The sequence below is a fragment of the Festucalex cinctus genome, chromosome 9 (genome assembly GCF_051991245.1).
Source record: "Festucalex cinctus isolate MCC-2025b chromosome 9, RoL_Fcin_1.0, whole genome shotgun sequence".
Classification (NCBI taxonomy): Eukaryota; Metazoa; Chordata; class Actinopteri; order Syngnathiformes; family Syngnathidae; genus Festucalex; species Festucalex cinctus.
Window position 1 is genome coordinate 20,154,194 of NC_135419.1, and position 14,063 is coordinate 20,168,256.

General features: G+C 41.6%; 1 protein-coding gene across 2 annotated transcripts; it reads left to right on the plus strand.

The window, feature by feature from the left end:
- The first annotated feature begins 2,279 nt into the window (after positions 1-2,279).
- Positions 2,280-12,106, plus strand: foxo4 (forkhead box O4). 2 transcript variants are annotated; one of them, XM_077532409.1, is made up of 4 exons: positions 2,280-2,858; positions 3,640-4,166; positions 9,919-11,272; positions 12,079-12,106. In XM_077532409.1, exons 2-3 carry the CDS (start codon positions 3,690-3,692, stop codon positions 11,257-11,259), a joined length of 1,818 nt encoding a protein of 605 aa, XP_077388535.1. In that variant the 5' UTR covers positions 2,280-2,858; positions 3,640-3,689; the 3' UTR covers positions 11,260-11,272; positions 12,079-12,106. The 2 variants fall into 2 exon arrangements, with proteins under 2 accessions (XP_077388535.1, XP_077388534.1); XM_077532408.1 differs by having other exon boundaries at positions 2,280-4,166.
- Positions 12,107-14,063: the final 1,957 nt, after the last annotated feature.

The following is a 14,063-nucleotide window of genomic DNA, read 5'->3' on the forward strand; positions in this document are numbered from 1 at the left end:
GTTTTTGTTGCCTTTTGTTTTGTTTGATGTTCATGTTTGAATGGTACTGGTTCGATGTACTTGATTCTGACTGTAAATGAAACGTATTGAAAAAAAAGTCATCAAAAATTGGCATACAGTACAATAATTAGTAGAGTCTGCAAAACGCACACTAGATGATACATTCTATAAATTAATAAATTAGCTTAAAAAATAAGTAGCGTGCGGAATCTAGTTCCATGTGATGTAACAATTTTAGTTCTGAATAAATAGAAAAATTATGAAGCTATATTAACAAAAAATCACCAAATACAAAAAAACAAAGTAAAAAAAAACAAAAACAAACAAAAGTTCCTTTCTTACGCATGATACCTGATCTATGAGAATAAAATCACAAAGTATTTGTACTTACTACTACTAGTATTTAGGATTGTACTACTGTCGCTATCACACTTTGTAAATGTGATGTGATATCAGTTCATTCATTTTTGAATTACACATTTACAAGTTAACTAGTGATTTATTTCTTGGTTAAAGCAAGGAATCAATTTGGAAGCCTTGTGTAGTGAAAACATACTGTACACTTTTTTCATTTTGTTTTTGACTTAAAGTGAATAAAGACCACCAGCCCATTCTTTTTTTTTTTAGTCAAGTCCTCTTTATTTATATATTACACTCGACATGGTCGCATTTCAACCAACCATTTTAACCAAAAGTCAATGAAAACACACACACACAAAAAAGTGTTCTCTCTGCACATGCATCTCATCCTACTGTACGAGTAACATTTGAGAAACGGAAGCCTGGATTCCCAATTTAATAAATCATCCTGCTACCTATAAAAGCATGTTCTTTTAATTCAACCCAAAGTGAAGGATGAGTAACAAAATACACTAAATAAATACACTGCACATTACTTTGTAAATCATCACACAAAGGCTCAGCCTCAGTCGAGAAGAAAAAAACCCACACAAAAAAAGAGAATGAATTTGAACTTTAGGTTTTGAACTTAATGAGTCATCACATCATATATGTTACTGTGGGTTACACATACTATTTCCATACTTCCTGTTTATCTGCTTCAATATTGATCATTAGAATAATAAAACTGAAAGAACGGAACACATTGTTACCAGCCAGGTAAACAATAACCAACATGGAGCACACTTTGTCCCCTCCCATACGATCGCTGTCCTAAAATTTTTTTGTGGGGTTGGTATGGTGAGAATTAACAGTAAAAACCTGATTTATTGAGTGGTGGGGAAATCTTAAGTTAGCAATCTGCACTTTCCTCAAACTTGTACTTACTTAACTATCTATCTTTTACTTGTCTCCTCGTCCCTAACTACATAGGAAAACATATATAGTATTTGTACTTTATAGCTGGATCAAAACAGGCTCGTTACTTTTTTTCCCATGTACCACAGATGACATCATAATGTAAATATATATATATATATGAATAAAGGTAAAGTCAACTGCAGTGGAAAATTTCACTGATTAATATGAAACCATATTCAATTCAATGTACTTTTTTTTTTAATCTACTTGTGGATTAAATAAAGGAGAAGTTGTTGAATCAGTTTTTTTTTTTTTAACTGAGCTTTTTTTTTTAAACAAGTATCTGCACCTCTGTGTGACTATTTTCTATTTTTGCTCCCTGTCTATATATTCACCAAAATTCTATATTATTAAGTTAAATAACCATTTTTGAGGATAAAAAGTGTTGTGTTTGTCCATCGTTAATACACGTGTAACACACGTTGACATGTACTTAAGTAATTTATATTAATTGTACTTGTCAGAATACTTTTATTGCAGCATATATTTCTACTTTTTATTTTTGATAAGAAGAAACACTTTCAATCTATTATGGCAATGAGCTACAGTCTGCCATTCTTGATCACGTTATAAAATGTATTAGTTTTTGTTAAAGTGATAACTGTTGGGTTGATATTTTGTCCATTTGACGTCCACGCTGACTATAAATAAATAAATTAATTAATTAATTAATTAATGTTTCGCGAAAGTTGCTGGTAACCAGTAGCTTTTTCACGGAATGTATGTACTTACCATGGTCTAGCAATTTGGAGGAATACTGTTTACTTTTACTTGAGAGTTGTTACTCTGTCTAAAATAACAGTACTCTTACTTGAGTACACTTTTGGCAACTGACCTCCGCTTAATACCTAACTGGGACGCGTGGAACAGTACGTACCTGGAACTTGGGACGGTTACGTAAGGTGCTATAAAAGGTTCAAGTTTTGTTTACGCTGCGTTTGCCGGCCGAAAGACTCCCTTTCCCAGAATGCACCTCGGCGCGTGCGCAGTGCGTTTTACTTGACAGTGGTAAACAGAGACGTCAGAAGGGAGTCTTCGCCTCGAGTCAAAACAAAACAAACGCAAACTAACTATTCAAGACGCCCGACGGGAGCTTCGTCGGACCACCGGGACGACCACAACTTCCATCCGAGTCACCGCCGCCTCCAAACGGCCACTTTGGGCGAGTTCTCGGCGGACTTTTCGGCGCGTTGCAAACTCCGGAGTAGCAGCAGCTTAAAAGCGGCTAACGTGACCGGGGGGCTACCCGGGCTTGTTTTTCAAAAAAAAAAGTTGGGTGCCTCACCCCCGGGTCGGGGGGACTCGTTCGTGCGTCTCCGCCGAAAAGGCTTGTTTTATTCGGCCACTTGTTGGGAGACGCGGGTGGGGGAAGAATCCCGGCGCGGCGAGCTCCGGGGCCTCGGCGGCGGAGTCGGAGGCGTTTTGTAACCGCCTCTCGTGGCATCGTGTGCGGCGCCACGAGTGGACAAACATGGCAGATGGCGACATGTGGTGGCGGATTGTGCACGCCTAACAACACTTGGATTCTTGTACACGTAGTGAGTAAAATTCAGCTCCCCCTTTTTTTTTAAATTAATTTTATTTTTTTTAAAGTAATAGCCACCATTTTGTATTTTTCCCCCCACTCGTGGTCAAATTGGTATTTTGGTTCGTCTTCAATTTCAGCCCAGACAGAACTGTCAGCGTGTTGTAGTGGTCGTCGTTTGAAGGCGTTTTTACCCCCCAACTGGATCTTGTATTTATTTTAATTTTTTTTTTATAAACAGGACGAACTCATTTTTTTTTCCAATTTATTATACTCGCCACAATCCCTTAAGGGGAAATAGAAGTGGCAACAATTGTCAGCATCACTTTGTTTTTAAACTTATCCATTTACTGTCAAACTACAACAAGTAGTGCTAGTAGATGAAAAATATTTATTTTATTTTATTTTTTTAACTCCAAGATACTTAGAGTTCTTACTTATTTTTGGTTTGTAGATTATTCATCCATAGGGGAAATTCATACGATTATTTCAAACAAAGGGGTTCCCGTTCCCTCCTTCCACATAAATCAGGTTTATGATAGTTCGTATTAAGGAGATTATTTGGGTTCCCTAATCTCCAATCTGAGGATTAACTGGAGCTATTGGTGTGCCCAGATTATTACGTCCTTTTTTTTTTTTTTTTTTTTTTTTTTAGGCCGCATAGTGTTTACTCACAGTATATTGTTGATGTTTTTTTCACTACCTGGAATATTTTTTTTAATTTTATTTTTTAGGACCCTAGTATTTACTCACAGTATATTGTTTTTTTCCCTACCTGGAATAAAAACATTTAGAGGGTTGTAAGTAGTTTTGGAGTGCATCCAAAGTAGCCAAAAAGTTGAAGATGGACGAGAGGATCGCCATGGACGAGTTGCCGGCGCCACCCATCGACCCGGATTTCGAGCCGCAGAGCCGCCCCCGCTCGTGCACATGGCCGCTGCCTCGGCCGGACATCTCGGCCGTGAAGCAGGAAGCCCCTGATGGCGCCGAGTCCGCTGCCGGGACTCCCCCTGCAGACGACGACAAGCCGGATCCGCAGCGGCTGCATGCGACGGCCACCTCCGAGCCGGAGAAGGCAGCGGCGGGGGCGGCAGCGGCGGGGGCGGCTGCGGCCGACCCAGCGGCGGGCGGCGTGACCCCCCGCAAGGGTTCATCCAGGCGCAACGCGTGGGGAAACCAGAGCTACGCCGACCTCATCAGCCAGGCCATCGAGAACTCGCCGGACAAGAGGCTGACGCTGGCGCAGATCTACGAGTGGATGGTGAAGACGGTGCCGTACTTCCGAGACAAGGGCGACAGCAACAGCTCGGCCGGCTGGAAGGTCAGTCCCCATTGGAGTAGACGACAACAATGAGGGCAGCTACTGGAAATGTACTTGTTGTTTTGGGGGGAAATCTACAGTTAGAAAATATCTTTTGGGAGCTTATATCCTCTGTGATTGTGGGAATGCTGAAGTATTCTCCACACATTTTTGCCGCGTAACAACTCCCACATAATACTTCCAATTTACACTGTTCGAATTTCAACTAGCTGCAAAAATTGACGCTTCCCGGGGTATAATATAGTCTGATTCCACATTACTTACATTACATTAACAATTTAACGTTAAAGATCAACGTTTCCCCATTCATTTTCAATGGGACAGACATTGAACTTTTTCTAAGTATCACTTTTCACGCCTGCTTCCATACATATAACTTATCATCATTACCAGATGTTTGATACTGCTCGGTGGCACAGTTGGAAAAGCGCATTGTCCAGTAACCAGGAGATCATAAATTCATAAATTATCTCTCAATTGACTTGATAAGCATTCCACATGCATTCAAATCTTAGCATTCGGCATTCCCGCGCAATTTCTCCAGAAATTGCACTTAGTCTAGTTCACTGAAAAATTAGCACATTAACCCTTTTTGTGCTCGCCCTCAACTTAACTCGGGCTGGACCGATTATCGGCTAGGCTGATTATCGTTGACAAATATCGGCATCGGCCATTTTATTAATCTGAAGGCCGCTAAAGCGAATATCTTACTGAGCGGTGAATCTTTACGAACGTAGCGAATTTGGGGTTTTCATCAGGAATTGTAAGATGTTCATAGTCACTTTTTACTTGTCGTAAACACATTTGGAACATATTCAGACAATTTTTCACTGCAGAGGTCTTTCGAAACGTTTCACGAACCCTAACAAAAACCTCAAATGAGCTACATTCACATGCATTTGTCACTCAATGGGATGCAGAGAACTTTTCATTTATGGATCTACTGTCTCAGAAAATTAGAATATTGTGATAAAGTACATTATTTTCTGCAATTAAATAAACAAAAATGTCATACATTCTGTATTCATTACAAATCAACTGAAATATTGCAAGCCTTTTATTATTTTAATATTGCTGATTATGGCTTACAGCTTACGAAAACTCAAATATCCTATCTCAAAATATTAGAATATTCCCTCAGACCAAGTAAAAAAAATGCCATAATCATAATTATAAATAAATAAATAAATCATAATCATAATTAAAACAATAAAAGGCTTGCAATATTGCAGTTGATTTGTAATGAATCCAGAATGTATGGCATTTTTGCTTATTTAATTGTATTACAGAAAATAAAGGACTTTATCACAATATAGACCTGTATTTAAATTTCCACTTTATAAAAAATAGGAACTTCCTACAGTTTTTATTAAAAAAAAAAAAAAAGAGAGAAAGAAAGAGAAATAATATTGAAATTTTAGAAAACTTTATTTACAGTAGAAATATTTAGGGATTGATTTACTTGCTTTTTAATTTGTATTATTATTTTTTTTAAATTTATCTTAACACATGCTAATGGCCCTGGAAGCGCTGAAACTGTTATTTTTTTAACAAATCTGTCAATTATAGTTTAAAAGAAAAATGTTTTTTTCTATTTTACTGCAAATGAATATCGGCCTCCATGACTACTAATAATCAATCTGTATCGGGAACGGCCTTGAAAAAAAACATATCAGTCTATCAGTAAACTCAACTATATTTTAATTTTCTAGAGCACTTTAAAGCAACCACCACTGCATACAAAATCCAACAACATACAATTACAGTGATACCTCGGCTCACGAACTTAATTGGTTCCCAGAGAGTGTGTGTAAGCCGAAAAGTTCTTCTTCCGAACATTTATTTCCCATAAGAAACCATTAAAATGAGAATAATCCGTTCCCAGGCCCCTATAAAACATAATTTTCTACTTAAAACTACACAAAAATATACCTTATTTTATGTATAATAAATGTGCTATTGTATTGTAATTAAAGAAATAAATTGTACTGTATAATAAAGTCGTTTTATTTTACTTTGTGATGGTAGTTCTTAAGGATAGTAGCAATGGTAGACTTACTTCATTCGCGAGCGTTTCACCGCGTAGAGTGTTTATGGAATGGTTGTCGCTCATTCGCACTTTCGTGCTCACCGGAGCGGAGGAGGCGTGTCCCTTGGTGACAAGGAAGTGGAGCGCTTTAGCGAGTCAACAAGTGAGCACCGTCAACTAGTTTCACCTCTTTCCAGGGACTAAACAGCCGTGGCACGATTTTCTCCTTTTTTGAGGTACGTGATGGCACTTTCGCTTTTTTTAGTGGCGCGAACTCCATTGACTACAATGCAAACGCGCCGCCGAATCGCCGTCCCTCGCTGGTAAGCATTAAGCCTAATTTATGCCTCCACGTTTGCTCTCGCGTCGATGAGCGCCGTCGATCACATGATCGACGCGAGCCATGAATTTTAAGTGCTGCGTCGCTCGTGGCCGGCCGACGTGCACACGTCGCCAATCCTTGGACGCACGTCGATGGCGGGGCGTCGCTCGCTTCTGATTGGTCCGTTCGATGGCGTTTTTTCTTTTTTTTCTCTCTCTCTCTCCCCGCCCCCCGCCCAGATAGTTTCCGTGAAGGCAACTGGCGGCGCAAATCGACTTCCCTGCTCGGAGACCACGGCTGTGCATGTGGATATGTGCCTGGGACGAGAGGCGGAAAACAACAATAACAAAAAAATAAAAATAAAAAACTGTGTTCGCTAAGCGCACGGCTGTTGTGTTTTGGCGAGTTTACGGCCGACACCGGTGCAAATTGGCAATAATTAATTGCCACGGTGATGAACTTGATGAAATTTTGTAAGTAGAGACGCATTTTCCATGTAAATGCCCTAATCCGTTCCAAGCCTCCCAAAATTCATACACAAATGTTTTATAAAGCATAAAAATGCATCAAAACATGTAACAAATACATGTTAAATTCGATTATTGCACAATAAATGAGAGTTGTGCATAATGTAAAGAATAAAAATGATGGTCATTTACCTTTTTAACTGCTGTCCTCATCGTTTTTTGCCCTCTTTGGTTCATGTTGCTCTCTCTCAGCAGTGTTTTTTTTTTTTTTGCCTGGTGTTTTGTAAAGAACTGATCCATGAATGTTTTTTTTATTTTATTTTATTTTATTTTATTTTTTTCTAAACAATCCTTCGGAAATGTCCAAGGCAAACATCATCTTAGTGAGCAAACGCCCGACTGGTGAACACTTTTTCTGGGTGATTCTTTTAAACAAATTCTGAAACTTCATGGAATCTTCCGGTATGGCGAGGCATCTTTTTCAAAAAAAAAAAAAAAAAGGCCCGTCTCGTTGCAATTAAAAACTGTGCCTTCATCAATCACCAATTGTTTGAATTTTTGCACAAATTCGTTGGCCGTTAGTTCATACATTTACGAAAAACTATCGAACACTTCATGGGCCGTGGGATGAATGATGAGGACGCTGTATAGACACCGATCTAGTATACGCTCATAGATACCTATGGTAGAGGTTCCTCTTAGCCAATGGGATGCCAGAACGATGCACAAACACCGATCTAGTATTTACGCTCGTAGGTACCTATTAGGGGTGTGAATTGCCTAGTACCTGACGATTCGATTCGTATCACGATTCACAGGTCACGATTCGATTCGATACCGATTAATCCCGATACGAATTTACAAGTCGATTGTTGCGAATTTTTTTCATTCAAATTTAGAAAATACTAATCAGTAAGCTTGTAGAGTGTAAGATTTATATGAAAATGTATTATTTATTTATCTGAAATTTCAGTCTTATAGAGGTTGTAATCTGTTTCATGTTTGAACAGCATTAAAATAAAATATTAAGGCTTAATGTTCCGTTCATATAACATTCTTCCATGCTCAAGGTGTGAATTCTAACCCGAAGTCAGACGTTTTGTTGAATATTTTTCCATTAAAAATGGAAGTTTAAAAATCGATTCACACACACAAAAAAAAAAAAAAAAAAAAGGCAATGATAAGACGTTGAATCGGTAAGACTACCGAATGAACAATTCTGAGCTCTTTAAAAAAAAAATAAAAATAAAAAAATCCATTCAGCCGATTATTGAATCGATTCGAGAATTGCGCGATGTAGTATCGCGATATATCGCCGAATCGATTTTTTTTAACACCCCTAGTACCTATGGTAGGAAATAGCCATAGCCGAAAGTATGTTGCGTTCGGTAATGTATTTTTACCTTTCGTATCTAGAGATTTCTTTCATAACAAGAGGCAATATTTTCCCGTTGAGGCGTTTCGTAACTCGAAAATTTCGTATGATGAGACGTTCGTAAGTAGAGGTTCCACTGTACTGTATAAACCATACGCTATACGTACAGATGAGACGTATAAGGCAGTAGGCAGTTAGTATAAGGCCGGAGGCGGGGTTTGTGGCAGGGCGGTCACTAATTTTAACAAGTAAAAAAACAAACAAAAAAATAACAAACGTTATGTACTGCTTTGAAGACCCCCTTTTTCTTGTACTGTTCAGTTCCTTAGACCCCAATATTAGATTTAGCAGAGGCATCTTTTGTAGAATTACAGTTAGAATTCTTTAATTAAAAAAAATATCCAAGTTTCCTCCTGTACTAAACATCATTAAGCATGTCATTTATACGTGTATTAAAGGCAAGTTATAAAATGTATGAAGTTTTCTTGTTTATGTTTCACAAATTTTAAACACCATAAATCAATTTATTTCTACTAAGTACTGTCTCAAATATTCTCCAATTTCGATATTTTAAATGTATCGGATTGTATGCCGGGAAACGTTTCTTTGGAGGACCAATATGGCTGCCTCGCGACCTCAAAAAGTCTTGGCCTAGTGGCTATCCAGTCATATATTCTGATCAGTGTTTTCCCATCACTAGTAGAAAAGCATACCATGAAGCTTTTCAACTCACTTCAACATCCTTCGTAGTTAGTGAGATGCCACAAGGTGGCGGCAGAGAATGACATAAAACTCCTCAACTCACCTCGATTTTGTTCACTGGGAGTGGTGTTAATTTTATCTGCCATTTTAAAATTCAGTCTCAAGTTTTAGTCCAGTTTCAATCACGCTGATTAGTTTTTATCATAGTTAGTCAATCTCATCACGTTTTTATTTAGTCGATTTTTGGTCGACTATAACTTGAGTATTTTGGTCTTAGTTTTAGTCCAAGAAAACTTTATTCGTCTAGTTTTTGTCAACGTTTTAGTCAGGACAATCATTTTATCTCTGTATATTTTTTTTTTGTCACCAGATCATCTTGAAAATTTCAGATCTCAAACTATTTCACATCAATTTTTCTCTCATCTTTTTTTATGAAAAACAACTTGAGACACAGTTACATTATATCAACAAGTGGCTACTATGGCTCCATGCTACGAGCTAATAAATTAGCAAGCATTGGTTAGCGGTTGGATTAGCGTTATTGTTGGAACTTTTATAGCTGTTGGCTTTTTTTTTTCCACTTATTGTTTATTATTACTATTGTTGTAGTCTGGTCTAGTTGTAGTCCGGTGAAGAATGTGTGTTGACGAAATTGTTTTTGTTTAGTTTTCATTCAAAACACCAATTGGGAGAGAGAGCTCCTCAAATCACTTCAACATACTTCCTTGCTGTCAAGATGACACAGGGTGGCGCCAAAATTTTTTTCATGTTTGAATCAGAGACATTTTACACGGGGAACATGAAAAGTGGAAAAGTGGCCTCCATGAAAAATATGTTGTTTTTTTCTTTCCTCGTAGAATTCCATCCGCCACAATCTGTCGCTGCACAACAAGTTCCTGCGGGTCCACAACGAGTCGACGGGCAAGAGCTCCTGGTGGATGCTCAACCCAGATGGGGGCAAGACGGGCAAAGCCCCCCGCCGCCGCGCCGCCTCCATGGACAACAGCAGCAAGCTGCTGAAGAGCCGCATACGCGCCAAGCAGACCAAGAAGCAGGCGGGGGCCGGCGGGGGCGGGGCTCCGCCCCCGCCAAGCGATGGCTCCGCCGGCCCCGACAGCCCCAACGCGTCGCAGCAGTTCCCCAAGTGGGGGGTGAGCAGCAGCAGCCCGTCGTCCCGCGGCAGCCTGGACGACGGCGACATGTGGACGTCGTTCCGGCCCCGTACCAGCTCCAATGCCAGCACGCTGAGCGGGCGCCTGTCGCCCATCGCGCCGGGCCAGGAGGACGACGACGACAACCTGCCCGAGGACGCGTTACTGGGCCGCTACGCCGCCAGCGCCCTCACGCCCACCCTGGCCGAGACCCTGATGGAGGAGCTGGACCTGATCGACGGGCTGACCCTGATGGGCGGCCGGCGGGGCGGCGCCAGCCCCAGCACAGCCCCGCCGGGTCCGCCCACCCCGCTGCCGTCCGCCGCCACACTGCTGCCCCGCGGCGCCGCCTCCTTCTCCGCCTTCCATCAGCAGCCGGCGGCGGTAGGGCCCACCCCCAAGGACTTCGGCAACTCCCTCTTCAATTCCCCTCACGCCAGCGCCGCCCCCCACTACGGGACCCACGTGCCCTCCAGCCTGGAGGTGCTGCTCACCTCCGACTCGCCGCCTCCTAGCGACGTCCTGATGGCGCAGGCCCCGCCTCTGGCATCCGCCCCAGCGGGCCTGATGGGCCTGGGCTCCACGGTGGTGGGTGTCAGGCCCAAACCCAGCCAACTGCTGCTGGGCAAGGGCCCGGAAGCCGGCGCGGGGGGTCCTCTGAGCGCGCCGGCGCCTGTGCAGCACCACCTGCACCCGCACCAGCAACCCCACCTCAGTCTGGGCATGATCCTGTCGTCGGGCGTGTCGCAGGACCCGGTGCCGATGCCCGCCCCGAAAGCGCAGCACCACTCCGTCCCCTCGGCGGCGGGACACTTCGGGGCGCCGCCCTGCTTCCAGGCGGCGCCCGAGCGGCTGCCCACCGACCTGGATGTGGACATGTTCACCGAGAACCTGGACTGCGACGTGGACTACATCATCAACAGTGACCTCATGGACGCCGACGGCATCGACTTCAACTTCGACCCCTACGCCGGCCCCGCCGGGCAGTCGGGCTACGCCGGGTCCGCTGCCACGCAGGGCTCCGCCCACAACTGGGTGCCCAGCTAAAGGCTTAGCCCAGGTATTTTTACCGCCGCCCTTCATCTCCTTTAGGATCACGTTCTTTTTTTTTTTTTTTTTAAATTCCTTGCTGCCCTTCATCTCATCTTGGATGCTTTTTCAGCATTTTGTCTTTCTGCCCTTAGTCTCCACTTTGATTAAATTTGTCTCCTTAATGCCATAGTTCTTAACTTTAATTGTAGTGCTCTGGTTCGTTTTTAACACTCGTCTCCTCATGGATGAAAATTCATTCTTAGTCTCCACCTGCAACAAATTTTGTCTCCTTCCCAAAAATTTAGTAGTGCTTGATTGTCTTACTGCACTTAGTCTCCTTACAGAGATAAAATATTTTCCCTTGGCCTTCCAACTAGCACTCTGTTATCTGACTGCCCTTAGTCTCCTCTTGGACAAGTTATTTCTGTGATTGTTTTATATTTCTTCTATTTTCTTGCTGCCCTTCGTCTCCTCTTGGATTAATTGATCTCCTGACTCAATAAATACAAATCTGCACTATTTACTTTTGGTTCTCCTGCTGTGTATCTTGTTAGTGCTCTGTAAACCTTTTGCCCTTAGTCTCCACTCAGATAAAATGTGTCTCGTTAGTGAGAAGTAAATGTCATACCTGTGTTTTTTACTCACCTTTTTTTTTTTTGCCATATTTCTTTGCTTGTTCGGGTTATCTTTCTGCCCTTAATCTCCTCTTGGATAAAATTCATGCTCTTGCTGAGAATGAAAAAGAAAATGATGCATTTAGACATGTCAACATGGTTATCATTATTCGAAAAAGAAACACAACAAGCTTAATTTTCTCCCAATGTTTCTTACCAGGAGAAGAGAACCCCCCCCCCCCCCCCCCCCCCACCCCCCTCCCGGATGTGGCCCCGCCCCCAGGGGGGACAAACTTCCTGCCGCCTCTCCATGTGGACCGGCCTCTCGTCACGTGCCAACGCAATCGTCGACTATGCACACACTTTTTTTTTTTTTTTTTTAGTCCCTCCTCTTCCTCCTCCTCCTCCTCCATTTTGTTTTCCATCACATGGCTGCGGCCATTTTTTTTCTTCATCAAGACTTCCTCAAGTCCGCCTGCCAGTTGACGAAATGTCACGTTGACAAGCGGCCAGTTTTTCCCTGCAGGAGGACGTGCCTGCGGGTCGGTACAAAACGGGGACGCCGACCATCGTTTCGCACACGAGACGTTAAATGACTTTTTTTTTTTTTTTTTTTTTCTTCTTGCTGATTCAACACTAATTGTGATTTGGGCAAATGTCGTGTTTTTCTTTTCTTTTGATTTCCAGTAGTTAAGCGGGGTGCACAGATAATAATAATAATGATAATAATAATAATAATCAGGACCCATTTTTGCCGTTTCCCCCCCTTTTGCAATCAATGTCTGTAACGGCCCGATTAAGACATGTAGTCTGAAAAGGTTTTGTGATGTGAGGTGTATTCATTTACACCTCAAAAACACGAGTCTATGCTGCATTCGAGGATGGTAGGAAGTCAGATATCAGTTTTTTTTTCTTCCCAGTTCCGACCCGAAAGCGTTCGAGGTGAAAGTAAACAACCAAAATGGTGGATAGTGATAAATAGTTTTTTTATTTTGGTCCTCAAAACTCATTTTGACTTCCTGCAAACTTAACTTCTCGCAATTTTGCTTCTTTTATTGTTTTTATCGTATTTCATTCGCATTCCATACAGTTGAGTAGTTGACCGTATATTTTCATGCTGGGAGATAGCGACATACTGTCACGTACGTTGAATGACGTGGAGTTATGTTGAATATTTATGAAGGAAGAAAGCTATCTAGTTTTATAATCGAGTAAATTGTGTTTTGCCATTCAGAATGACGTCACATTTAGTCCTTTTTCCCTCAACTTCTGCTGCATTCGAGGATAGTCGGACTTTTCAGAGTTCAAACCAGGAAGCGTGTACGTGAACGCCCCCTTGAACTCAAGTAACTTGTGAAGTCGGGAATAAGAAAGGACCCCGACTTCACCAACGGACTACAAGTGACGTCACTCTACAATGGTGACAACAGACCGTGAATGGTAAAAAACAATTCATTCGGGGGGGAAAAAAAACAAAAAACAAAACTAGATAGCTTTCTTCATTCATAAATATTCGACATAACTTCACGAAACGCAATTATTGCCGCTGTCTTCCTGCATAAAATTATACGGTCAACTACTGAACAGTATGGTGTGATTATGAATTAAGATAAAATCAATAAATTAAGCAAAATTGCGAGAAAGTAAGTTTGCTAGAGGTCAAAATGAGTTTTGAGGACCAAAATAAAAAACAATTTATCACTATCTGCCATTTCGGGTCGGAACTGGGAAAAAAACAACTCTGATTTTTCTGACTTCCGACCATCTTCGAATGCAGCATTCGCAAGTGGAATTTCCAAGTTCCTGTACACACTTCCTGGTTTGAACTCGGAAAATGTCCGACTTCCGACCTTCCTCGAATGCAGCATTAAACCTGTTGAATATTTCGGTAAATCGTCTGTGTTAAAGTTCAAACCGATTTGGACTCCAAAACAAAAGGAGAGCCAATAATAATCAATCGGATTTGAGCAGTTTTACTTCCGATCAAATTTGCCAAAGAGCCGATTATCGGACGTCGTGAAAAGATTAGGGGCGTGTCATTTTTAACCCCCTCCAACTTCTCAGAAAACAAACTCGGAGTTGATGATCATAAATAATAAACTGCCGCGCAAATTATTACGTGTGATCGTCTTCAAGTTAGCGGAAAAGCTAACTGTTAGCCTAGCTTCGTGGATTTCTTCGTCTACATGTCCTGTGCTGCCTCTC

Excerpts from the sequence above, each read along its gene's own strand:
- foxo4 (XM_077532408.1), top strand. The coding sequence starts at position 3,690 with ATGGACGAGAGGATCGCCATGGACGAGTTGCCGGCGCCACCCATCGAC. Across the intron at positions 4,167-9,918 it reads ACAGCTCGGCCGGCTGGAAG|AATTCCATCCGCCACAATCT; the intron begins GTCAGTCCCCAT and ends CTTTCCTCGTAG.